This window comes from Phodopus roborovskii, unplaced genomic scaffold (genome assembly GCF_943737965.1).
Source record: "Phodopus roborovskii unplaced genomic scaffold, PHOROB, whole genome shotgun sequence".
Taxonomy (NCBI): Eukaryota; Metazoa; Chordata; class Mammalia; order Rodentia; family Cricetidae; genus Phodopus; species Phodopus roborovskii.
Genome location: NW_026125391.1, coordinates 14,556,631 through 14,584,324, shown reverse-complemented (window position 1 = coordinate 14,584,324; position 27,694 = coordinate 14,556,631). Strand labels below are relative to the sequence as shown.

The window sequence follows — 27,694 nt, the reverse complement described above, 5'->3', positions numbered from 1 at the left end:
TTTCAGAAAACCATCAAATTTAGTAAAATAGCACACACCTGTACAGCTTAATTGTTTAAAATAGGGATGTATTAGCATGACCTGTATAAATTAGAGTCAAAGTGGTGCTGCAAATACACCACAAAACATTGTACATGAAGATAATGACTTGGATAGGAATCTGTCAATGCTATAAAAATACATATAAACAAAATACTTTTCTACCCTTGATAAGTCTATAAGGCAGAAAATTAGGAATATGTACATAATTTCATACTAGATATGTGAAAAATATACCATTCTAGAACAATCTCGTTCCAAAGTTTGAAACATAATTCTGTCAAATAAAAATATCATTCATACAATGTATGAACTTAGCAATAACTTTCTAGGTATAAAGTTGTTGATATGACAGATGAGAGTCCTTCTGAATTGTATCTTGATTAGAATTTCGTTTCAACAGGTACCTGGAAGAAAACAAAAGTTTTTGTTTTAAATAATTTGTTAAGTTCCCTTTCCAGCAACTCTTTCTTAGGGTCTGGAACTTAAGAGTTACTAATCCTTTTTTTTTTTTAACTTTTCAAATGACTTATTTATTTCATGTATATGGATGTGTGTATATGGGTCATGCGCATGCCTGACAGAAGCCAGGAGCCAGCATTGGATCCTCTGGAACTTGGCTGACAGATGGTTGTGAGCTGCTATGTCAGTGTTGGGAATTGAACCCAGGTGCTCCGGAAGAACTGCTCATGCTCTCTCTGAGTCATCTCTCCAGCATAAAACAAACAAACAAACAAACAAACAAAAAACCAAAAAAACTTTAATGACCTTCTATTGCTGCTTGGTTAAGATGGATCCATGCACTAACATGTTTAATTTGTGTATGTTTCAAAGACCTCTTTGTACCTTAAGCAATACAATATGTTGAAACAATGTATGTCCTTATATTTGTTTTGAGTGACCCAAGCTCCAAGAAGCCTTAGATATCAGTCAGCCATCTTACTTTGTTTTTAAATTCTTTTTTTACATTTATTTGTTCATTCACTTATTTATTTGAGAGAGGCATGTCATAGTGTACATGTGGAGGTCAGGCAACCTCCACATGCTGGTTCTCCCACTGTGTGGGTTCTGGGAATCAAAATTTGGCAGTCATCCTTGACAACAAGTGCGCTTACACACTGAGTTAGCTCTTTGCCTTCACGTTCTGATTTTACCCCACAGCTGGTGTGTGTCCACAACTGTTGTTTTATTTTCCTCTAAGCAAATCAGGATGCTCACGTTAAATTTTTATTTTCTCAGCATGGGAAGCCAAGGTGTATATCATGGTGCTGTCCCCATTCTGATTGAAGTACTATTCTTAGACTTCATCCCTTAGTACTTGGTGACAATTCTGAAGCCAACCCGTGTATGCCTATGTCTGAGTTCGTGCTATGAGGCAGCGTTATGCATGCTTTGCTCTTCTCTCATGTCTCTCTGCTAACCCTTCCACTCCACCTTTGCTATTTGCTATCACCCTAGGGTTATCTGACCTTATACCTTGATTTGTGTCTAATCAGCATTCCTGCTTGCTGTTCTAAGGAAATACCACGAGCCACCTCCTGTACTTGACGACAGTCATTAGATTCTTCCTCGGGTACAGTGATCAGTCTTTAACTGAAGTATAAAGGTGCTGTACTAAAATGAGGCAGAATGCAGGATTTGTCATCGGTTCTTAGGTCAAGTTCTGGTGCTGCCATTCAGTGTGTGACCTCACACAATTTAGTTAAGTTGTCTGAGCCCATTTACCAACACCTTCATTTGAAATAGAAGATATCTTCTTTGCATGTTGTCCTAAGGATTTAAAATAACGTAATAACCTACCACGTCCTGGGCCTACAATAGAAATGACTTGAAGGCATAGATGTTGTCTTAAAGGACTGAATATACTAGAAATGAATGTTCTAGAATGAATTGCAACTATCCACTTAAATAATTGGCAACTCATTCTAGTAAGAAAGGGAAGGAACTTTCATGCTGAGCTAACCACTTTAATGTACCTGTATATCTGATGGTACCTACTATTTTCAAGTTCTGATGGACAGACTGACAATGGCTCTACTATCTTATGGGTTAACAGGTTAGAATAGGACCAGGTTTGAGAATTTTATTTCAATTTTGAAAACTGAAAGAGATGTGCTCAAGCTGACACTAATTTGTCATTTCCCCCTTCTTCCTTCCTTCTCATCTGAGTTAATGTTTCATCAAACTTCTCCATGAAGTTAGGCAGCACTGCTCCAGTTTCCAAGGATGATATCCAGAGTCTCTAGTAGATATAGGATTTTCTACAGATGATGGGGGAAACCTACTACTTAAAATTATGTGTGTGAGCACATGCATGTACATCTGCATGTGTGTGTGCGTGCACACGTGCAACACATTGTGTGCATGTGTTCAACACATTGTGTGCATGTGAGTTCTGGTCAGTGAAAGGTGGTTCTTTCCTTCCATCGTGGGGAACTTTGGGAATGAGCTTTGGGTTGTCAGGTTTGGCAACAAGCACCTTTACCTGATGAGCTACTTCATAATCCCATGTAAGCATATAGACATATGTATGTATGTGCAGGTGACTGTATATGTATTTGCTGTGAAGTTTGGATGAAGACAAATCTGTTGAAGAATCATACCTGACATTCTCGATTACGTAATCCTCCGTTTGTGTTTATGGTAAAGTCGAATTTCCTTTCTTTTTCCTGAGAAAAAGAGTGGAAATAGGGATCAGGGATTGATGTTGGAATTTAGAGCAAACACTTGAGTATAGGTGATTGGCTACAACTGTGAATAGCATCAAAGCGGCTATACCTGGCTGGAATTAAACTTTGAAGTGCTGTAGTCCTTCTTCATCAAAATATGCAAAACAGCATCATGGATTGTTAAGAAAAATATTGAGTCTGTGACTTCTTCATCAAAAAATTCACATCGAGCAAGCTTGTCAACGAACTCATCTGAAGAAAAAGAAGACACTGTATTAGAAAAGAGACTTGTTTTCTCATGAAACTGCTAAGTTAAAAGTCCATTTGCAAATGTACTTTTCGTTGACCCAGAGTTGACTGGTATACCAGCAGTGTAACTTGTGTATCTTTCATATTTAATGCCCTTGTGTGGAAGGGACGAGGAAAGGGTCCAGCAAGAAAACCTCAAGCAGCTCCTAGAAGAAATGACTGCACTTTTATCTGGCAGGGGCTTACTGAGTTAGTTTCCTTACTTAATGATTGCAACAAGTGGGGTTATTATTGAAAACCTGCATTCTTCCTAATTAGAAAACATGGGTAGAGACCTGTGTGTGATGTGCTGAGGTCTTGAATGTTAGATCAGTTATCTACCAGTGACTTAACTGTAGCCCATTTTCTCAGGTTGCTGGGTTTTATAAAATATCTTCCTTAGCTTCTCATATTACTTTCCCCATTTTTTTTTTTTTTTGAGAAATCCCACATTGGTAGGCAGTAACCAACATTTGTTTGTGCAAATTACTCAAGCAAACATGACCTTATGTCTATTATGTGCAAAGTTCTAGCTAAGCAATAAAAGGGTAAATTAGACTTGAATCTCATCCATAAAGAACATTTACACATAATTGTACTACCGACAGGGAAAGTAAAACAGTGGGGGTGAGGAACAGTCTAGTTCCCTCCTTTTATTTTGCTAGCTTTAAATACATACAACAACCAGCAGACAGTAGATTCTGACATTATTTTGGTAAATTGATGAAAGTATAGGATATGTACTATGAAATTACTGACAGCAGATGAAGCCTGTCTCCTCCCAGTGAGCATCATGGAAAACTGTACAGCACCCAGCATGTTATCCTGCTTAGGATTTAGAGAGAGGTGGAGAAAAAGGGGGACTGATGGGGTAGAGGTTCATAGGAAGCTTTCAACAGACGGACCCAGAAAGAGCAAGGGAGAATGGGAAGGAAGGTGATGTCAGACTGAAGAGGGCCAGGTGGCGGAGGCAGGTGGATTCAAGCAATGGTAGGAGGAAATAAAGCCCTCCGGTAAATTAACAGGTTACTGGGATCGGCAGGGTATTTTTAATTATAATCAACCCTTGAAGCCAGAATATGTCTGTAGTTGATAGGGGTCTGACATGTAGTAGGTACTTAGTGAGTCTTCATCGGATTAAATGCCTTTTCCTAAAAACTAGTCAAGAGACGGGGACTGTGTAGCTAAACAAGACCAGTACTGCCTCTAGAGGAGACAAGCAGGGAGCCTAACAGAGCTGTGGAACAACTTGGTGTTTGTGAACCATGCAGGGGCAGGCTGAAATCCCAGTGCCCGACCTGGCAAAGTATTTGGTTACTACTGGAAAAAAAAATAGTGAAAGATTATCGGACAGATAATCGAGACAGATTATCAGATGAGAGGATTCTAGGGATGCATAAACACATTGGGTAGGTCTTCCAGGTTACTGAGGTAAAAGTGGATATGTGTTTGGACCTGGTGGCTCATGGACTGTTAGGAGAAGGGGAGGGGAGGACTTAAAGATGACTGAGGGCCTACACAAAGAAATGGTGCAGTGATGCTACTATGATCAAGACTGAAAAGGACAGAGAGAGAGAGAGAAAGAGAGAGAGAGAGAGAGAGAGAGAGAGAGAGAGAGAGAGAGAGAGAGAGAGAGAGAGGTCGTGCATACTGAACATGTATCAGGTGGCTGGAGGATATCCAGCCAATCTATACTTGTTCTCAGCTAGGATTTGGGCTCGAGATAGTTTAGGGATTCGTTAACACATGGATACATTTGACATGAGTATAGAGGAGATTGCTAGGAAGAATTTATGAAATCATAGTGATAGATTTTAAGACTGAAGCGTGGGGGAAAGCCTAAATGCTAGGCCAGGGAGAATAGCTGTAGAGGAAACTGTGTTGCTATGAGAAAGGAGGGAGACATCAAAAGAATGGGCTCAGAAGCCAAGTAGGGAGAGTTTTAAGGCCACATACTCAAGTAGGCTTCAGAATAGGTCATTAATCTTGGTAAATTGGACATCACCCTTGGATACCTTTGGCAAGAATGGCCTTACCAGCAAAGGGAAGACAAAGCCAGGTTGTTGTGGCCAAAGAATGCAAGGAAGAGAGGAGACAGCAATGTTTCCAGCAAGTTCAGAGTGAAAAGTAGCTCACCCACCTCCCTCATTTGCTATAGTTATGAAATTAGGACCTAAATCATAACATTCATTTTACCATACATTAACAGCAAAACCCAAGCCTGTGGTTCCCATGGGCATTTTTATTGGCTCTACTGGAAATTCACTTCCCTTCTTTGTTATAATATGGCATACCTATTCTTTAGATGGCTTGTCTAGATCAGCTATGAGCCTGAGGTGACACTCTTAACATTAAATACCATTAAAAGAACCTTGGCTGGGGTTATCATATGATGCCCTAGTTCCATTTTGGGCACTGACAGAAAAGAAAATATTGCTAAAGCCTTAACCAGACATGATGGCACATGCCTGTAATACCAGCAGTTGGGAGGCTAAAAACAACCTGAACTACATAGCAAGATATTGTCTTAATAAATAAGTAAATAAATGAAAAATAAATGAACTTACCATCTGTTCCCACAATATATACATCTACCTTGATCCTAATAAATTCTTGCAAAATCTGTTAAAATAGAAGGCATATCTATTTTAGGGAAGAGTTTTCATTTGTCACAAATTATTATAGTACCTTATGAGTGATTGTTTTCAGAACCATCTATATTTTTGAAATAGGCAATAAGGACACACTAAAGCTAAAAAACAAGGCTGCATGATAAAAAAAAATAAGCAAAACCCCGAAGGGAAAAGCCCTCCCCAGTAAGAAATTAAACATTCTTGAGAAATGGGTAAGAAAATGTTCTTTCTCAAACTCATAAGATCATCTCTGACTCATTTTCAACACAGTATGTTCTATGGAAGTGACTAGAACTTTCCCATTTTCTCTTTATTTCCCCTTTGACTTTTCAAGACTGGGTTTCTCTGAGTAGTTCTGGCTGTCCTGGAACTCACTCTGTCGACCAGACTGGCCTCAGACTCAGAGATCCTCCTTCCTCTGCCTCCTGAGTGCTGGGACCAAAGGCATGTGCATATAAAACCAACACATAAACTAGTCCAGTCATTGTTGCCATACATAGCAGTGCATGTGTTGAATACTAGTACTCAGGGTCTTGGTTTCCAGGCAAAAAACAGATGCCAGTGGTGATGTGAGGTAACAAAGTGTATGACAGGTAGCTTTCATTCTTGATCAGGTTAGGACATAAATACCATCACCATCATCTAAAAACACCTCTAGAACTTCTCTAGGCACTGCCTGAGAACTGGGAGTTAAACAAAGAAAAACAAACAAAAAACCAACCAAACAACAAAAAAGAAAAACCAACTAGCCAGAATCTTTTCTCTTGTGTTGTATTGCTGGTATTAAAAAAAGAAAGAAAGGAAGAAAGAACGAAAGAAAAAAAGAAAGAAAGAAAGAAGCCGTGAAGCTGGGCACACACGTTTAATCCCAGCACTCAGGAGGAGGCACACATGTTTAATCCCAGCACTCTGTGAGTTTGAGGCCAGCCTTGTCTAGAGAGAGAGTTCCAGGACAGTCAGAGCTACACAGAGAAACACATCTGTGATCCCAGCGCTCAGGAAGCGGAGATAGGAAGATCATGAATTCAAGGTCAGCCTAGACTATTAAGTTCAGAACACCCTGTGCTTCATGAGATTCTGTCTTAACCCCCTCCCTCTGCAAAACAAAAACAAAAAACAAACAAACAAAATACCCATCAAACACCCCCCCCAACCCCAAATGAAACTAAATGACAAAAACAGCAAAAGGAAAAATTAAGTTAGAAAACTAGATTGGTTCTTTTGCTTTTTAATTTTATGGTCAGTTCACCCATCCTCAACAGAACTCAGCTCAGGTTACTTAGACAGGCACCTGTGAAAGCCTGAGAGAAGCAGAAGGCAGTGTAGACTTTATCTATTCCCTGTGTGTTTTTTCAGTTCTCGTTGTAGAAATACTGAAAATAAAACGAAGAAGGAGCAGGCCACACTACTTGTTTATTCGTTCATATGGCTACTTAGTGTAATTTAACATAACACACCCTTTTAAATTGCCAAGTGAAATTTCATCAGTTGGGAAAAGAGGATAAAAAAAATATATCCACTGTTTGCCCAATCCCAGACTTTTCTGGGTCTTCTTTGTTTTCAGGATAATGTAAATGCAATGCCCATAAGGGTCTGAGAACACCCGTGATGCCTGCTTGGGTTTGAAAACGATGTGAGTACAGTTGCCTACGTGAAGTGTCTATAAATATTTTAAGTATGGATTTGGCCACCTTCAGAATTAGTGTGGTTCCATCCAATACTCCCCACCCCTGTCAGCTCCTGACAAGCTTAACTAAAGCTAAAATTCTAACGAAGTGTGTATTGCCAAGGCTGGGGAGGTTGCTCGATTGGTAAAGTGCTTGCCAGGCATGACGCCCTGAGTTGGATCCCCAGAACCCACACAAAAAGTCAAGCTGGGTGGTGGCACTGGGTCTCTAGCTCCAGCCCTGGGCAGAAGAATATGTGTTTGGGGATGTGTGTAACACAGAGATAGGTAACTTACCAATGCTCATAGGCAATAATCAATGAGCTCTAGGTTCAGTGAGAGACCAGGTCTCACAACAAACAAACAAACAAACAAACAAACAAACAAACAAGGATAGCATCCGAGGAAAACAGTGTTGATATCTGGTCTCTCTCTCTCTCTCTCTCTCTCTCTGTGTGTGTGTGTGGTGTGCATGTGTATGTTCATATTTGAATGTGTGTGTGGTGTATGTGGTGTGTATGTGCATGCCTGCATGTTTGCAGGTGCATGTGGTTGTGTGCACATGTGCCTATGGTGTGTGCATGTGTGTTATGCACGAATGTATGATGTGCATTTGTGCGATGGGTGTGTGTTACCTAAAGTTGTTTTCTTTTATACATACAACTTTTGCCTTTAGTAAATGCTTCATTGATTTCATCAAGAAAACACAAATTACCGTTTTGAGACCCCTCATTGAGGAGACGTCAAGGAAGGACACTGCTGAAAAATCAAGGATGAGGCTGTGGAGGCTGATTTTTGGGACGGTGATGTCTAGAGGGAGGTCGGCATTCCAGTCTATCTCGAAGGGCAGGTCTGTGGTGTTGATGGGCCGATCCAGTTCTTCTATCTGGTTGTTGTCCAGTTCTTCATCTGAGTCTTTGAAGCCATCAGAGGTGCAAATGAACCCTTTCTGCACGAGAGAGGTGGTAACGAGGTAATGATTCTGACTGAAAATGTGTGTATGTCACGGACAAGCGGAAGTGCCTGGACTTTAGATTCAAGTTGGGTCATCAACAGGAGTCATAGAAGCTTCATAATTTTTGTTTCTGATACTCTTCCCAGGGCATCAAAAAAATTCTTTTAAGCAGACAGATCCTTAAAGATGACTTTCAAGAAATGACATTAAGGTAAGGTTGGCAAGATGGCTCAGAGGTAAGTGAGCTTGCCACAAGGACTGAAGACCTGAATTTAATCCCTGGGGCTTAATGGTGGGAGGAGAGAAACAACTCCAAAAGTTGTACTTTGACTCCACACACACACACCACACACACACACACACACACACACACACACACACACACAAATGCATGTAATAAAATGACGCTAACAGGTGGAATATGTTTATTTAGCATTTCATACTAAAAGCTTTTATCCAAAACACATGGAAATGTGGTCAGAAAACTTACAGGTGTCACTTGTATCAGGCCCCGTTTCTGCAGTTTTCGGATTTTCTTCAAAGCTTTATTGCGCTTTCGTAGAATTCGAAGTGGATTAAAGCCAACCTGAAAATTCAGTCATTGTGTTACAGGGAGCTGAGCATCCTGCTACACACAATGTGATGATAATGACTAGCTTGGAGGTGCTGAGGGTTCAGGACATGGGAATCATTGAGATAAAATGTTTTAAAATAAAGTTGAGATAAAAGTTTTAAAAACAATACCAGCAACAATATTGAATCAGGGCTATAGTTTGCTTAGTCTACATGCAGTTATCAAATTTCAAAAACATTTATACAGTCCAGAATTTATCCACAAAAGAATCATGGACGGTTTTAATCTATTTGTGTGTGGGAACTTGGTTTTCATAATCTTAAATTAATCATTATAATTAGGCACAAAGAATGTCAAAAGGTATGTTTTAAGAATGAATAAAAAGCATTTGTTTATTTTGTTTTGTCTTTTGAGACAGAGTCTCACCTTGTGGCTCTGTCTGTCCTGGAACTCACTCTGTTACTAGGCTGGCCTCTAACTCACTGAAATCTGTCTGCCTTTGTCTCCAGAGTGCTGGGATTAAGGACAAGTTTTTGTCTCTTAACCTTAAAATATTTATCTTTAGCACTATCCTGAATCGCCTTCGAGGTCAAACATTAAACGCTTCACTGTTGTTTCTAGGTTGCTACCCTAAGACAGTGTATTAAAAACCAGCTATCTTGTGCCATGAGTGAATGCTTTTACTTTACAGAAAATCTAAAAGCAAAGATTACCTTGGGACTCATAAGAAGAGACTCACTTCCCAACATATTAATGGATACCTTTAAGATAGTTTGACCTACTTGGGGGCATGCAGACTAAACAGTGACACAGCTTAGCTTCAACATATAAGAAGGCAATGACCTTCCTGTTAAAGAGGAAACATTTCACTCCAAGATAGTCAAAAATTTTTTTTTGAACCTTACAGCATCAGTGACTTTCTGCTTAAAGAAACCAATGTTTGCAAAGTAGATTGGTGATGGACATCTGAAAATTTTCACTCCTTCTGGCTCATATGCCTACAAGACAGAGAGGTATGACAGTTAGGTTCATCCCACTGCCTTTGTTTGGCAATATTCTAGCAGGTCAAAGACAACAATGGATCTTTCTTACATCAGCATAAGTTTTTATATTCTTGTAGATGTTGCTCCTTCCAACATTTGCCAGTGTGCTGCATTTTGGACTGTAAGAAAAAAACACCACCCAGTAAATCATTCTTGCATATGTCAAGTCCAGCATTGATGGTTTTTTCCCTAGCTTATTAGTACAGGCTTACTTTTCAGAGTTGAAAGATAGGGAAATCCTCATCTCATTAGGGACCCTGGAGTGAAGAAACTTTATCTTTGTGTTCCATGGCTTTGTAAGCAGTGACTCTCTTTACTACATAACAATCTACAATTAAATATACAGTTAAATATAACTCTGATTGGGTGAGGTAGGGTCCTATGTACTCAATTGTACAAATAAGGATGACTTGTACAAAAAAAAAATGACTTGCCCATGTGACCATTCATTTTGTCTCTGTATTTGATGGGGCTCAGATACGGAATCCAATTCAATAAGAATATAGTGTATAAAAGGAGAGAACAACAGGATGAATTGTCATGCTGGTGCGTCCCACTGTTCAAGGAATAACTTTAACTATAGTATCAACTTCTGTTTTAGAACCTCTCAGTTTCCCTTTCTCTTGCAATTACACCATGGATTCCAGCTAGGCTGGAATGGTGGTGATATTACCTGACAAAGGCTTAAAAATCACAAAGACATTCGAACTGGATGGCTTTAAAAATCAAGAATTACAAACTTTTATTGAATTTTGGGACTAGGGGTCTTTGAGAAGTTCACAGACCCAGCACACTCAGCTGAAGAGGAAGAGAGAGCTGCTCCCCCAGCTGCCTTAGGACTCAGTCTTCTAGGTCACTCGTTTGCCTGCTTACCCAGTCTAAGGCAGTAATACCGAGGCTGCTCAGGACAGAGTCCTATCCTGTACATAGGTGAGCAGCACAGACTGTATGTTTGCTAGTTCTTTAACCTGTATCAAAGCAGAAAGCAGGCCAGTAGCTGGTGTCCTCCTTAGACTGGAGTCCAATTCAGTATCATTCTATTGCCCTTCAAGCCTTCAGGTGGAGTGACTTGAGGAAAGTTAAATTTACTTATCTTAATGTATTGTTTCACTTGCATGGATGTATGTGTACTACTTGCATGCCTGCTGTTTGAGGAGGTTAGAAGATGGTCTTGGTTCCCCTGGAACTAGAGATGTTGTGGGTGCTGGGAATCAAACTCAGGTTTACTGCTAGAGCAACAAGTGCTCTTAACCACTGAGCCATCCCTCTACTCATGGTCAGTCTTGATAGGCATGCATGCCTAGCAAACCCACTACTTTTCTCTTAGCCACTGACAATTGTTTTTGCTTTTCTAGTAGGGCAGGTCAAGGCCTATGAGGTTGTGCAGAGCTCAGGCAACACTTACAATTGGGTCCTGAACACAATAGTTAGGAGCTGAAATGCCACACTTGCTGCAAGGCCTAATCCAAGTCCCAGGACAATGGCAAAGATGAAGGTCATGATCCAAATTAGCTGTAAGAAGAGAAGACAACACACATATTGGGGTGTAAAGAAGTACAGTGTTTTAGGTCCAGAGCTAGAGAAAGCAGGCTGGGGCCAAAGGCAATGGTTGGAAGTTATTATCTTGGTGCAGGGAACAAAGGGCCTAGGAAGACATGTCTTAAGAGGTCATTTCATTTCTGCTGGCTCAGAACTGTAGCACAAAAACTCAAGCAAATAAATGTGAAAGATCTACAGACATTGTGCTTATTTCTATTCCATCCCAGAACAGGTTTAAGAAAGGGGATTGGGTTGATATAGCAAAAATTCTAGCACAGTTCACTCTTACAACTCAGCAAATTGGGATTGGAATACAGCAATGGTAGAATACCAGCCTAACATGTATTAAGCCCTTTATTTGATCCCCAGTACTACAAGAAAAACAAACAAATAAACATTAGCAAATTGGCTGGGACAGCCTGCACTAATCTTAGGCTTGTTCTATCGATGTGATTGATGGGTATTATCTTTACAAAAAAATTGAGCAGGTTAAAAGTGGGTTAAAGTCACACGTGATGATCTGTCAGGGATATGAGCTAACTGGATGCAGCTTATTGCTTTATGCTCTTGGAGTACCATAGGGTATGCCAACAAGAGTTTTTATATTCAGACTTTGACCCTGATTAAATTATAAAGTCTGTTTTTCAGACAAGTTGAAAGCAAGTAGGAGCTTTCCCCCAAAGAATGGGTGTTTCCAGAAGGAATGTTCAGAATTTACACTCTCCACTGGTTCTCTGGAAACAAACACATCATTTAACAAAGAAGAGAAACAACATGTACCCTAAAAATTCAGAGCACTTCTGTGGTATTCATTGTAACCTACAAGAACTGTAATGACATATAGAAGGAAAGCCCTACACTAGTGTTTTAGGAAGCACTTTATACTTTCAAGAATCCACCCATTTATTTATTTTTATTTTTTATTTTTTGGGTGTGTGCATATGTACATGTATGTGCACATTCTGGTGTGCCTGTTTGTCTGACTGCCCAAGAACACCAGAAGAGCCTAATACCCTAAAACTGAGTTACAGGTGGTTGTGAGTCACCCAGCATGGGTGCTGGGAACTTAACTCAGGACTCAGTGTTCTTAACCACTGAGTCGTCTCTCCAGTCTTGCTTATTATTTTTGAAATAAGAACTCATTAAGAAGCTCAGGCTGGCCTTAGATTCCTGCCTCAGTCTCCAGAGTGCTGAGATTAAAGGAATCATCTTGGCATTATAATGTCCTCCATCATTTTAATTTAAAAACCCCAGTAATGAGCAGTACAACATGCAATTTCAAGATAGGAAATAAACTATGGTTATTGCAAACAGATAAGTAGAAGCAAAATTTCACAGCATTTACAACATACACATCTTGAATCAGCATTAAACTACCATTCTGATTTTTCATTTTCTCAAATACCACTGTATCTACTTACACAATCATATTTATCCTTTTTCCACAATCTGCCTATTTCAGCAAACTGCATCAGCATTCCCTTTAAGTTTCCAAGTGCTAAAGCTGCCAGGACAGACTGTGAAAGACATAAATAACAGATGTACTTTTGAGTTAATCAAATAAACCATATAGAAGCAAAGGTGAAGGCCACAGATAAGCGTCTTAGTAGGCCTCAAAGTATATCAAAGGACACACCCCTTTCTGGTGTTCGGTGCTCGATGGACCAGGGTTGGGACTCTGACTTGTTTCCCTACATGAGATTGTCCCCATCCCAGTGACAAGAGTTGAACAGCTCTTTGTGACTATGCTATAGATGAGCTGATGGCACTTAAAGCAATCTATATCCTGCAATTGAGAAAAGTAAAGCCCGCATGTGAACCCTTGAATAAGTTCTTCCCAAGCAAAGCCCGTTGAACCTGTTCATTTAAACAAAGAAATAGGGGTTGCCTTTGGTGATGACAACCATCAAGCTGTTTTATAAAAGGAAGCTAATGCTCAAAGAATGGTTACACAGATGCCTGAGGCAGGCTCCAAGACCACCCAGACCAGAACATACTATGGTAAATGTGTATCAGAGGGGCTTAGAAATTAGTCATTGAATGAATGGATGAGCCAATGAATATTTATGTTTCCCAATCTAGGCATGACAACCCATAGCATAGCCTCTTAAAAAGTTCCAACACTGACACAGTTGAGTGGTGGATTCACTAAGAGGGTCTTGGATTGTTAACTCAGCCTGCCACATATCACTCATCATTTCTGGTGTTTCACATACCGCAATTAGTCTTTGTAGGAGCTGTTCCAGTTAACAACAACAACAACAAATATAGCTAAATAGTGACGTATACCCAGGATCATCTGGGTCACAGCACAGTGGCAGGACCCTTCCTTACCTACACTTCAGTTGGCTCAGTTCTGAGAGAGTCTGCTATTTGTGTGCTGAAGACTTTCACACTATGAAAACACATCAACCAAAGGAAACCCAACAGGGCTTTCATTTTCACATCTTGGAGATGGTTTAACTGGCCCAGGTGTTTTAATCTTCACAATTAACTTTTTATTTTAATATATACTCGGTTCATTTGATTTACTGTGAGAGTAGAGGTCGTCACCATTTAGAAGAAATAAGTCTTAAATAACATTAAAAAGGCGGGGCATGGGTGGGTGGAGAGATGTCTCAGTGGTTAAGAGCATTGGTTGCTCTTCCAGAGGACCTGGGTTGGATTTCCAACACCTACTGAGTGGCTCACCACCATCGTCCCAGGGGGAATCCGATGCCCCTGTCTGGCCTCCACAGGCATTACATGTGTGTGGTACACAGCCATTCAAACAAGCAATGAAGAGAAAAGTTAAAAAAAAAAAAAAGTATGTACAAATGAGCATCATTTAAAAGACAATAGAATAAAATTAGTGATGTACTTAACAGTGTTTTTCTAGTGTCAATGTTCTGGTTTTGTTGTTGTACTACAGATGTGAGTTGTCATCTCCATCCATGGTGGCTGGTGAATGATATACTTTACTCTACAGTAGGCTTCCTTATTTTATAAGAGCTTAGAAATATTCAAATGTCTGGTTAGAAACACTGCACTTTCCATTAGACTTTTCCCCCAGCATTGTTCCGTGGAAAAACTATTTGTTATAATTTATAGTGAAATATATATGCAGCAGAACACTCAAAGTACAAGGGGGTGTTGATTTTAGAATCTGTGGACACTTGGGAAGCTTTCAGTATGTATTCAGTATAGGTCTTGCTACTTACTGTTCTGTCTTCGTAGGATGAATAGAGGCAGAGTCATGACTCAGGCAACATGGAGATGCTGCAGATACATTTGTACAGAGTTTACCCCTGGGTTCTCTGTAGCAGCAGCTTTCATTAACATTCTAGACAAGGTCCTTGAGTGCAATTATTCAAACTGCAGAGACTATTTTAAATGGCGATTGTTTCTTCAGTGCCTCCACAGTGATGTGGGCAAGCAGAACCCACATTTACGTGTGGAAGACCTCTTCTCTGTATAGAGGAGACTGTGTGGACTTGTTTTTATTGAGCTATACATTTTAAAAAACTTCTTTACTGGTGATGTCTTGACTTCTGCCATGACATTTGTTTTGAAGGTAAGGGTTTTGGTGTGTGGAAGATATGGTTTTGGCTAATAGTGCCCTGTACTGCCTGGATGCAGATTCAGCCAATATGGTTCTTAGGAATGGAGGTGAATATACATTCCAGCTATCAATCAACATGGGAGGAGAACCCAGATAGCAAACAATAGATATTGGTGGGCTGCGTCATATCTCTATTTCTTTTGCAGTCAGAAGCATAATGGGATGTTTGGATAACAATATTCATGACTTTCATTAATGGTCTTAAGTGACCTGGGTTAAGCATTCCATGTGTGTTACATCATTTGTTGCCACGGCTACTCTGTATAGCAGGTACTATTCCATCCCTGTTTTACATGTGGAGGGCTTGGAGTGCAGACAGGTTAAGGCATTGACCTCAAACCACAGTTAGCAAATGACAGAGCTAAGATTAGAAGACGGTCACAGGTGTCCTGACCCACTTATGTACTCCTTTGAGATCCTATTAATACCCCCAGGGAGCAATGCACTTATATTTACCACCATCCAATTTCATAGAGTCTCTGCGGCTTCCAGGACACTGGGGATACTTACAAGTATCAAATGAAACCCAAACATTGACAAACAAAACTTGAGGGTAAGAGGTGAGTTCTGTGTCTGGCTGTTTACTCTCATCCTACAAGCTGATAGTGTTGGTTTTGGAGTCAAACCAAACTCCTTCAAGCTGCAGGGCATGCTCCCAAGAATGGATGTGGAGCTCTACATCAGATAGGGGGCTTTGATGACCTAACCCTTTAAGAAAACCTTCACTGGTCAGTCTAGATTTAACCTGCAATGCCAGAGTGCTTCCCTGCTTAACCATTAATTATGCTCTGCTCTGTGCATCTGCAGACAGTAGAGTAGATAAAGCAGTTCAAGCATCTGCATTCCTGACATTCATTAGAGGCTGCCAGGAGGAAGGAAATCTTGGTTCACACCGTGTTGACTAAGGAAAATATAGTTTGTCATGAACTCATTTCCCCCTAGCATAGTTTGTATTTTCAGAATTTGGGAGTCAGACTTAACACCCCAAGGAGAGAGATGCTGTTTCCCCCCCCCCCCCCCCCCCCGACCAAAGGGGAGATAATTACCTTTTGTAATGGCTGCAGAAGAAACCCAATGGCAACAATGACAATGAGCACGATGACCGCTGAGAGAAGTCCTGCCACCTGTGAAGATGGAATAGATCTCATGATAGTGGCTGCTCTGCACAGGGCTTGGGTTTCCCAGGCACCAGCGCCCTCCCTGATGGCTTTGCAGCCCAGATGCTAGAATACCTGCGTCTTGCCTCCTGTGCTCTCCTGCACTCCTGATCTGGAGAGAGCTGTGCTCCCTGCAAATCCTTTGAATGCTCCAGTGAAAATGTTGCTCACTCCCAATGCGATCAACTCCTGCAGGGGGCAAGGGAAGACACTTTGCCTAAAACGGTCTCCTTCAGGAGAATATTAGGTGTAGGAAGTACTATGTGTCTAATTAGACCCAGCTAGGCTTACCTGATTGCCATCTATTGGATAATCGTATTTGAGGGAATAGACACTAGCAACCGAAAAGGCCACAGCAAAGCCGACAATCGCAATTCCAAAGCTGTCTCCTATGGTGTCTTGAAAAACTTCCACGCTGGGTGTGATAGGGGGCTGGAATCTGAAATTGAAAACAAGCAAAACTATGTGTCACCAACTTGTTCAGAAACTCAAAAGATTATTGAGAAAAAAAAAAAAAAGAAAAGAAAAGGATGAAGCAATCTGTGCTGACTTGTGTCTTTCTTTGAATGTGGCCTAGAGAACTTTGTTCCATTGAAAAGTTTGGGATTTCCCCTTTTACTATTGTGAAGTAATGATGCCTGGATTGATAAAAGTTATAAATCCAGCCTGACAATAATGATAAGATGGGTATTATCTGGCCAGCGCTCTCTAAGTGTCATGTGCACTCATATTCCCTCCCCTTCAGGCAAATGTCTTTGATTCCTCCTGTTGTCACGATGGATTTCAGGGCATTAACCTCAGTGCCCTCAGTACTTATCCATGGCTGAAGCCTCTTTGAACAAATACAATTCTGGGACAAGGAGAGTAAAAGTCCTCCTGTTAGTTAGTGACAGGAGCTTTTCTTTGACAACTGTGAGAGGTGGGTCTTGCTTGGGCTTTACCCTTTGCCCTGGAGAATGGCCAGGCTGTGCCACACCTGGACGGAAGCAGCTTTAGGTCTAAGGTGGTTAGTGTTTCAGAGGTAAGTGTGCCTTGCAGGGGGTACTTCTATGTTTATACTCATAACCTCAAGCAGTTAAGTGGGTTTGCCAGTTGTATTATAAAAGCTGCTTGTCTTAAACAGCATCAGGGTACAAAAATGTTCAGCCCCTTCAGCATCTGCTTCAGACATGATGCTTTTTGGAAGTACATAATTGGATCCAGTCAAATGTGTCTGAATTATTGTTTCATCTTTTGTGTCTTTGATAATAAATATTGGGCTGTGGTCTTGATAAAGCATTATTATTCCATGAAAGTTAGAAAGGTGGATTGGAATTTAGGTTTTAAAAATAAACCTGAAAGCAGAGATACAATTAGAGATTACATTTTGTATCAAAATAACTAGGAACCTCTCATTATTATAATTTTGCTTTTGTTTTGACTTTTGAGCATTACAGTGTGATATGATGGAGTTCACTGGCCAAAGACTCCATCCCTTGGCTCTGCTTTTCCTGAGCCTGGTTCCTCATTTGTCAAATGAAACAGTACTACTGTTCTCTTTTCTTCCTAGTTATGCAGGAAGGCCAACTGAAATAGTGATTGTGAGCACTGCACACCATGAAATACAACATGCCTGCTGACTGTGTCTGTAAGATGCCTCTGGAATTTAACACAGCCTCTGTGTTGTTCCTTTACCCTTTCAAGCCAATTCCCTTGGGTCATGTTATTTACACACATTTAGTGTGCATATGTGGCTTCACAAAAAAATGCATTTCTAAAGTAGCATATGCATTAGTACCAAACTAACAAGAATTAATAACCATTACCTTCAGAATTGTGGTAGGATATTATTTTCAGGTGTGTGGCTTTTGTTTATACTGCATTTGCTTAACTCTGTGAAGCTCTGTTACTGTGTTTGTCTAAAACACCTGAACATCTGAACAGCCAGTACCAAGGCAGGAGCAAGGATAGGTGGGGCTGGCAGGCAGAGTGTAAATAGAAGGAGAAATGAGGAAGAGGAGGAGCAAGAAGAGAACAAGGAAAGGAGGACGGCAGGGGCTGGCCACCCAGACAGCCACAGTGTAACAAGGAAAGAGAGGTATACAGAAGAAAGATAAAAACCCAGAGACAAAAGGTAGATGGTATAACGTAAGTAAAGCTGGCTAGAAATAAGTCAAGCTAAGGCCAGGCATTCATAACTAAGAATAAGCCTCCGTGTGTGATTTATTTGGGAGCTGGGTGGCAGCCCCCCCCCCAAAATCATACTACAAGTAATAGTCTATTTGCAGTCAACAGAAATTTAAAATGCTCACTTGGTTACTTAGAAAAAGTTGGAAAGTATTAAGAGCCCTCATGTGCTTTGTATCTCATTTAGGTTCTAAGCCAACAAGTAGTAATGTTTGAACTTGGAATAGAAAGTTGTGCATTTAATGTGCCAATGCATAAACCCATTTAATACTTCCAGAATCTTTACTAGTTTTTAGCATCCATTCATAACCAAGTGCATGGAATACCAGTCTAGTTAATTTTCCCAAGGACAGGAGGTATGTCTGAAGTCAACTTGAGGTGTTCCTGAGCTGGCGCACTGAGTATATGTACTACCTCTCTGGAGAACTCATGGTTAATAAACATGAGATACATGCCTCCCTACCCCACACCTGGTGGGATAAGTACATGTATATTTAATATATTTACCAAATAAGGGTTATCAGTCAGTCATCTTATTGATCATTTATTTTCAAAACATTCTACTTCTGACTAGCTCCCCTTTGATTTTTGCATTTGTTCATTTTCTGATGGGGTTTATGTCTCTAAGACTTTTAAGTGAAGTGCAATCACTTGAAAATTGCAGTGTAGGAAGAAACCCAGAGACAGATTTTTGCAGTCTTTGTTTCTCACAACATCTTTAAACTAGAAAAATAATTTTTTAATTAAGTGGAACACATGAAGATATGTCAATAGATATATGTAGCATATCTGTATAAAAATGTTGCTTTAAAAGCCACACGTATGTCTGCTTTTAAAAGAATTCAGTTAAGCTTGGAGGTGGTGGCTCATGCCTTTAATCCCAGAAGTCGAATCTATGTGAGTTCAAGGCCAGCATGGCCTACAGAGTGAGTTCCAGGATAGCCAGAGCTACACAGAGAAACCCTATCTCAAAAAAAAATAAAAAACAAAACCAAACAAAAAAATTTCAACTATATTAAGATAGTTATAGTGACTATATATAATTTCTGTAATTCTCAAACACCTGTTAAGCCTAGAGATAGGAAAATCATCTGTTTAACTGGAGAACAGCTTTCCTTGGTAAGTTGAAAGCAACCAATATTATCTGTGGTTAGAGGCCAAAGAGAGAAAACAACATAAAAATGCTCCCTTTCAGTCCACTAAGTGTATGGGTATATACTTTCAGATCCCGGTACCCCCAGCTTCCCATCCTCTTGCTGAGCCATCCCTCTGGTTGTTGTGCCTTCTCTGTGTCTCTTGGAAGTTTGGAACTTGGCTCGGGTGGCCTCAAACAAAGCATTGCATGTTGTTTACAGTTGATGCCTCTTTATAAGGAGTCATGGTTTAGTCTTTTGAACGTTTCCTTATTTTATAAAGGTGTGTGTGTGTGTGTGTGTGTGTGTGTGTGTGTGTGTGAGAGAGAGAGAGAGAGAGAGAGAGAGAGAGAGAGAGAGAGAGAGAGAGAGAGATCTGGATGCACTGGATGCAGATGTCCATAGAGGTCGTAATAGGAAGGAATTATAGTAGGTGATTGTAGGCTGCCATGTGTGGCTGGAAACTGAACTCAGATTCTCTGGAAGAGCAGTGAGTGATCTATCTTAACTGCTGAGCTATCACTCCAGCCCCAGTTTTCACTGTTTTAGAGCCCTCAGCTTGGTTTGTGAGTTTTTCTGCAAGGAGACTCTAAGTTTCATGAACCCTAGCATTCTTTATGACTGCTTGCTCAAGAGAGAGGGTGTCAGGACTTCTCTAGGGGGTTGTATGATTCTTGAAATGACTGTTGATTTCTTCACTGATTGCTGGAAGATGCCAGCATTAAAGATACACTTACCCTAGAGTCATGTTCCCAACCACAGCCACGCCAAACCTCTGTTCAAAATTACAGCCGTAGGATATGCCTGTTGCAATCACAGTCTGCAAAGTTCCAAATTGCCCAGATTAGAATGTGAGGTGCAACTAAGTCACTTTGAAAACAGCACCATTGCCTTAAACCCAAACCTGCTTGCTGCCAATTCTGGCTATCAGAGCCTGACCTCTGAGATCCACTTGGTAGAACTCCTACAGGTTTGTCTCTGACCTCCTCATATACTCAACCCCAAATAAGTAGACACATGTAATAAAAAGATTAAAAAACTAATAACCTTTAGCCTATGCCTAGATATCTCACCCCTACTCCCCACCCCTGACAGGGTTTCTCTATGTAAGCCTTGTAGACCAGGCTGGCTTCAAACTCATAGAGATCCACCTGCTTCTGTCCCCTGGATGCTGGGATTAAAGGCATGTGTCACCACTACCCTGCTTGCCCTAGATACCTTTTAAGAAGCCTCAAGGCAATTCTAATTTGCATGGGTATCACAGCTCAAGCTTGAAGAATCTTTCTATAGTCTGGCAATGGAGGACTTGCTATTCCTACCTTGGAAAGACTAAACCCAGATAAGGGGAAGGAATTGGTAAATTCTGATGAAAAGAAACCCATACTAAATGTTAAACCCAGAAATGGGAACTAGTGCCTGCCTCACAGCAACCTGGTATACAGATGGCTTTCACTCCTTAAAACTAGCTTATAAGTGACATTCTCCCGATAACAGTCAATACCATAATGAGTTCGATGGGGATAGGCACTGGAAGCTTGTTTCTGTAGCGCTGATTGATTTCTTTAACAACAAATACAACCACTAGAATAATCACTGATGTCACGAGGTCTGCGATGTTAGTCTTCTGAATTTGTGTAAAGACTGACTCCAGGACCTACCATTAGAAACACAGATGCACAGAAGGAATTTGTAATTCAAACACACTTCTCTCCAAACAGATTAAAACAGATATTAAGACAAAAGACTAGCACATAGCCACAGCTTTTCCATGTTCAGTTGCTGTCAATCATGAGCCCTCAAACTGCAGGGGCTGTCATGGAGATACGAGGAGGGTGAATTAGCATAGCAGAAAACATTGCTTTGGGGATGTGTCTAGAGAGACACTTAGCTAGTATCAAATTTTGTTGAGTATTTTCATGGTTTTACAATGGATCTACTCTACCTCTAGGTCTCATTGGCTTTTTGTGTCTTTGTTTTATTTGTAGTACTGGAGGTTGAACCAAATCTAAGGCAATAGTATTTTGTTTTGTTTTGTCTTTTGTTTTTTCTTAGAATTTGTTACTGTTTTGTCCAAGGAGTCACTTCTGATTTCTCAGCATTTTTATTTGTTTTTTAAGCACACTCTTTCACAATACAGACCTTTTCTGGATCACATGAAAAATGCCTGCATTATGCAGAGTTCTACTTCTTAAATAAGTTGGTTTGTATACCCATAGGCCCAAGACAGCTCAAGAAGACTCCAGTTCTGGAATACTTCTGTGTGGGAGTGAGAGTGTTTGGAGCAGGTGCTGCCTCAGAACCCCAAAGACTACCCTTTCTAGAAGGACTGAAGATACAACCTGCTGATAAACTAACAGGACACCACTGTCTTGTACTGCATTGCTTCACGTGGCCCCAACAGACCACACCAAAACAAAATGGAGTCATTCATGCTAAATGCTATACAACCAAGCTGACATTTTAAGGGAGTAGACTGATTCCCAAACAATAGCCTTTTTATTTTATTTTTATTTTTACCCCAACAAAAGGAGTACCCAGTCTTTAACAGCCTACTAGGGTAGTTGTTTGTCTCTGCACTAATCCATACTGGGATGGAGTTTAGGAAGGAGTGTAGCTGGAAGTGACCTGTCAAGAACCAATCAGATTTCTGTTTAGTTCTGTTTGATTCCCACCTTATCAAGCTAGCTGTTCTGCTATTGTTCAGTGGGGTTTGAGTCCCAATAAGACCATTTTTGAGGATAACAGAGAGAGGTGTCAGTGTCCAAAGTTCTGGTTATTATATCAAAAAGTTAATTAAAAGGGAGAAATTAAGTATGCCCAAAAGCTGTCTTCACACGTATTTTAAACTTTTTTTCCATACACAGTCACTTAATTTGATGCTTAACTGTAGTGGATTTCAGACATGGAACTTCATATACTTCTCTCTCTCTCCCCCCATCTCTGTCTCTGTCTTTGTGTGTGTCGGGGGAATTGGCCTTTAACTTACAGAGATCCACCTGCCTTTGTCTCCCAAGTTCTGGAATTAAAAACTGTCATGCCAACTACTTAGGTATTGTTTACATGACAGGGATACTTACTTTGAAAATAGAGAACGGGTCACTGTGTGCTGGGACGGTCAGCTGCAGTATGAACTTCAGTTGAGAAACCAAGACATGAATGGCAGCAGCTGTGGTGAAGCCACTGATTAGGGACTCAGATAGGTATATCACCACAAAACCTATCTGCAGAACCCCCAAGAGCAACTGGAGAGAGGACAAAAGCCTTTGTTAGTGTAGGTTAGGGGTGCACATTAGCAAACCAAAGGCCCACACTTAAAGTGCTTCAAAACAGGAAGTATAGCCAATGGGAACACTCCTGGAAGAAGCCAATGCCTCTGCCTCCTGGCATATCTACCATTCTTGACCTTCTCTTCCGTCCCGCAGGTTGAACACCTCATGATGCTCTGATAATACATAAGTCCCATGCCTCCAGAACTATCAGACCTATCTAGACTTCCTTCCTTGTATTCCCATTTTTATGTGCAATTATCTTTAGAAGATGCACCATGAGCCCTGTATAGCAAAATCTTACTCCATCAGTCCTCATAAATTTGTTGTTGAGGCAGTGAGTACAACAAGTTACTCATCTTGCTTAGGAAACATGTGACCAGGGCTGGCAAGATGGTTCAGAGGGTTAAAGTACTTGCTGCCAAGCCAGAGGCCTGAGTTCAGTCTCTGGACCCCTCATAGTGGAAGGAGATAACCAACTCTCAAAAGTTGTCCTATGAATCTAGCCCCACATAAATACATAAATGAAGAAAATAAATGCATCACTGCATACTGCATGCTATAAGTGTGAGGTTTTAGCTGGGGAACAAAGGTGCTTACTGTCTCCAAAACATCATTGTATACAGCGACGGTATTAAGTGAACTCTACTTCCCTCAGACACTTGACCTGTCTTCTACACACATGACTCCAAAACACACAACTTTGGGCACACAAAATCCAATTTGGGTTTCACTTTTTCACATTAAAAAATATGTGAGAAACAAATGACCCCAAGGTGTGTCAACAGGCTACACACTGTGTTTTTATACAATGATTTTTCCTTTCTTTCAGGAATGGTTTTAAGCAAAGGTATCACTGGAATATTAAGTAACATCTTGAGAAATCCATGACATTTTCACTGTTCATGATGGTGCTGGCCCTGGATATTGGTAATGAAGGCACTGCCTCACCATAATCTTTTCCATGGTACTTTTTGGTCTTTTATATGGATAGTTTAAAAAGCAGAGCACAATTCCCTCCCAACTAAAGTATAGTAGTAACAAGGCATTAGAAAGAAGCTTCCAAAGCTATCTGTGTCATTATATAGTTACATTTGATGATGACACTGGTTCCAATATAGTTTTATTGAATCAAGTATTTCATTCTTTACCATGTATGCCTTCATCCTGCCACTTTTATTTCTATCTAGATTGTGTCTGTGTCCACATCATGTTCACACTTTTGTTGTGGTTAATGACTCTTCATAAATATTTGGGGAGTCTGGTAAGATCTGGGAGGTGTTGGGGGAAGGAAGAGAATAAAATCAAGATACATTATATACAATTCCCAGGGAATAAATAAGAACATTATTTTAAAAATACTTTCTATGGTTCACTCACTGGGGGCAGCAAACCAAAAGACGAGGAGAAGTCACAGGAGGATAAAGATACAGAGAGGGATCAGATTTGGCAGACAATTTACATTAGAATCAGGCTCACCTGGATGATTCCAGAAAGAACAGTTACTGATGCAGCCACCATTATCTTCTCAGCTATCACTGAATCATTTTCAGCTGAGCCTGAGGACAATTCTGGAGCACTATTGCCTCCTGAGGCCACTCGTGTAACTACAACTCCCACCATCATACTCAGAACTGGAAATGGACCTAGTTAACCAAAGGTAAAGGACGGTCAGTGTGTCTCTCTCTATACCGGAGTTGCTGTTCAACCACAAAATTGCCTAATACAAGCTACCATGTATAACCAGCCTTAGGCCTAATTCTTTCAGGAAACTACGAGTCTTCTGAATTATGCAAAATTTGGAATTTACACTGAGTTTCTAATAGAATTTACAAAGAGAATAAAACCAGCGTGAATCTATCCAGTAATTGACTTACCCACAGATATGTGTCTAGAAGTGCCCAAGAAAAAGTAGGTTATGACTGGGAAAAAGGCAGCATACAGCCCATAGGCTGGAGGAATGTTGACCAGTAGAGCAAATGCTAAACCTGGAAAGACAACAGCCGGGCCTTTAGTTTTCATCAGGTATTTCTAGTAATTTGGATGGGGCATTTGAAGTAAGTCACCATGTTAACCCAAAATGTGTCAAAGATAAGATACAAGGGCTAAAACTAACATTGTTAGAAGAACACACAAGTATGAATCTTTGAAATCTTGGATCAGGCAATAGTCTTTCAGAAGGGTACAAGCAATCAAAGACTTGAAAGTAAAAATGCTTCAGTGGGGGGGCATGGGTCAATGAAAGAGTACCTGCCTAATATGTGGGATGGTCTGGGTTTAATCACAGCATTGGAAAAATGAAAGCATACTCAAGTGATACTATCAGCAAAGAGAGCTTTCATTAGAGGATTTAGCTCAGCAATAGAGCACTTGCCTAGCATTCAGGAGGCCTTAGTTTGTCTCCCCAGTACCGCAAAATAAGAATGTTAGGAAATTGGGCTCAATGGAAGTATATTTGCTCTGGGCTTAATCTTCTCTGCCATAATCACATTAAAGACACAGGAAATGACCACAATGGGTCATCTTTTAGGTTAGGCATGGTGGCACATGCTTGTAATGTTAGCATTTGGGAGGTGGAGAAGGATCAGGAGTTTGAGGCCAGCCAAGGCTATATGAGACCATGTCTCAACCTCCCTTCCTCTCTCCAGTTTTAAAAACAAAGTGAAATGATAACACAGAGAATGAAAAACAGCTGTTGGCAAATATGTATCAGATATAGGTTTAGTGTCAAGAAATACACAAGTAACTCTTGCAACTCAACAGTGTCTCATAGCCCATGGTGGTCTCAAATATGTTATCTAGTTTATAGACCTCCTGCCTTCACTTCCTAGGTGCTGGGATAGCAGGTATGGACCACCTGAGTCACATTGTTCTGACAATGGAACAGAGGGCTTTGGGCATAATGGGCAACCACACTGCCCACTGAGCCACATCTTCATCCTGGCAACCTGCATTTTTTAAACAGCCAAGGAGAACTAGGGGTCTAGTTCAATTATAAGGTTCTTGCTTGGTATGTGCCAGGCCCTGGGCTTGATCTCTCCAGCACCACCCAAACAAACAAAGCAAAAGATGAAGGATTTGGAAACTTACTTTTTCCAAAGACATGCAAAGGGATAATCACAAGAAAAGAACAGATACTTAACAAACATCATTAGCTATTAGAGAATACAATCAAAGCCACGAGGAGGTGCCACCTCTCACCCACTATGGTGGCAAAGATAAAAAAAAAAGATAGCAAACAATAAGGTATAGTGGCATCTGAAGCCACATATACTTCTAGGAAGAATGGAAATGATACAACATCTCTACAAGTAATTAAACATTGAGCTATCACAGGACCCAGAACTTACATCTCTTATGAATATAACCAGACAATTTAAGCATATTTTAGACAAAGTTGTACACAAATGTTCATAAGTTTTATTGTCATCACCTCTGAAGAGAAATGACTCAAATGTTCAATGAAATGTGGTATAAACATCAGTAAAATATTGTCCTTGTTACAATATGAGTAAACTGGATAGCATTATGCTAATAGAAAGAGTCAGACACATACAATTCCATCTGTATGAAATATCCAGAACAGGAAAATCTATAGACACAGAAAGTGTTAAGGCAATGAGTGCAGGAAGGAGTGTGGTGTGTCTATCAAAGGATAAAGGATTTGATGTGTGTGTGAAGGGGTAGGGACAAGACAGGCTAGTGAAAACATGCTAGAATTAGTGATTTTTCATGCACAACCCAATGGATATGCTAAAAACCATAGAAGTATACATATCAAAAGGGTGACTGGACCTGTAATGTGCTGGCAGAATACAAGCCTATAGTTTGTGAAGACACACACACACACACACACACACACACACACACACACACACACACACAGAGAGAGAGAGAGAGAGAGAGAGAGAGAGAGAGAGAGAGAGAGAGAGAGAGAATTATAAGAGGGGCTAGAGAGGTGGCTCAGAGTTTAGGGGCACTGGCTGATCTTCGGAGGTCCTGAGTTCAATTCCCAGCAACCACGTGGTGACTCACAGAAGAATTATAAGGGTAAATCTTATGACATGTTAACTACATCTTTAATATAAAAGAAAAGGTAAAAGAGAAAAAAAATACCTTGTAGTACAGCCACCAGTCCGGTGCTGATGCCAGAAACGATGTCACTCAGAAGCCATTCTTTTATCTTGTATGCTGGTAACCAAGATGCTATGGGGAACAAAGACAGGGCAATTTTCTTGGCCCTTTGTGAGGAGCAGCTGAAAACATTGAAAGCACAGATTAGTGAATTAATATCAAACTTTAAGTTTGGTTTCTAAGAGTAGGTAGAAAATTGGAAAGATGACATCATTTTAAAGATGAAACTGGTGATTTCATTCCCACTAACAATAGCCTCTTTGCCCCTGCCAAAAGCTTTGGTCACTACCAAAGAAACTTCTTAAAAAGGAAAATGCCAGCTTTTCTTGGCTGAAACAGAATTTCTGTGTCATCCCCAGCTGAACTGTGTAGCATTTCAATTGAGGATTCTCCTGTTTCCATCTGTTAGGCTCTGACTTGGAAGCACTGTGTTTGTGCCGCTAGCTCAGATGGTGTGTTCCTTTTGCCTTTTCACCTCAGACAGTGAATAAGAGGTTTGGAAAGCAAAGACTGATGGATTCCCGGACTTGTGGACTTGAGCCAGAAAAGAAAGCATGAAAGCTAGAAAATTTAGGAGAAATTGCTTGTTTCTTCCTCATTCCAGCCGTAAGAATCTCTTACCTACAACACTTTTTGAGATGATCCAGGAATGTCTTGTGGCGTCTGTGCGTCTTCTTGAACTCCTCTCCAAAAGTGTTTGTGGAATATACTGGTCTGGCCACTATGTACTGATTCCCTATGGCTTCAATCATTTTCCCTGGTGACAGTGGCAAGGAGGAAGACCTTTGAAACTATGTGGTGAACACTTCTTCTTGCCGTTAGCAGGTTAAA

At 40.5% G+C, this 27,694-nt stretch overlaps 1 protein-coding gene across 1 annotated transcript; it reads right to left on the bottom strand.

Annotated features, from left to right (window-relative positions):
* Slc26a3 (solute carrier family 26 member 3) lies at positions 1-27,694 on the bottom strand. Its single transcript, XM_051175107.1, has 20 exons — positions 27,485-27,694; positions 26,846-26,985; positions 24,607-24,717; positions 24,209-24,375; positions 22,541-22,705; positions 20,965-21,117; positions 20,201-20,283; positions 16,456-16,603; positions 16,240-16,353; positions 16,054-16,131; positions 12,828-12,923; positions 11,273-11,379; positions 9,917-9,986; positions 9,730-9,822; positions 8,741-8,836; positions 8,011-8,244; positions 5,564-5,618; positions 2,818-2,960; positions 2,643-2,708; positions 1-446 (listed from the first exon to the last, which is right to left on the bottom strand). The coding sequence occupies exons 1-20, from the start codon at positions 27,613-27,615 to the stop codon at positions 423-425; spliced, it is 2,274 nt and encodes a 757-aa protein (XP_051031064.1). The 5' UTR covers positions 27,616-27,694; the 3' UTR covers positions 1-422.

Coding starts and splice junctions, on each gene's coding strand:
- Slc26a3 (XM_051175107.1), bottom strand. CDS start 27,615: ATGATTGAAGCCATAGGGAATCAGTACATAGTGGCCAGACCAGTATAT. Junction 9,823..9,916: donor ATATAAAAACTTATGCTGAT/GTAAGAAAGATC, acceptor TCTGTCTTGTAG/GCATATGAGCCAGAAGGAGT. Junction 2,961..5,563: donor ATATATTGTGGGAACAGATG/GTAAGTTCATTT, acceptor CTTTTTCTTCAG/ATGAGTTCGTTGACAAGCTT.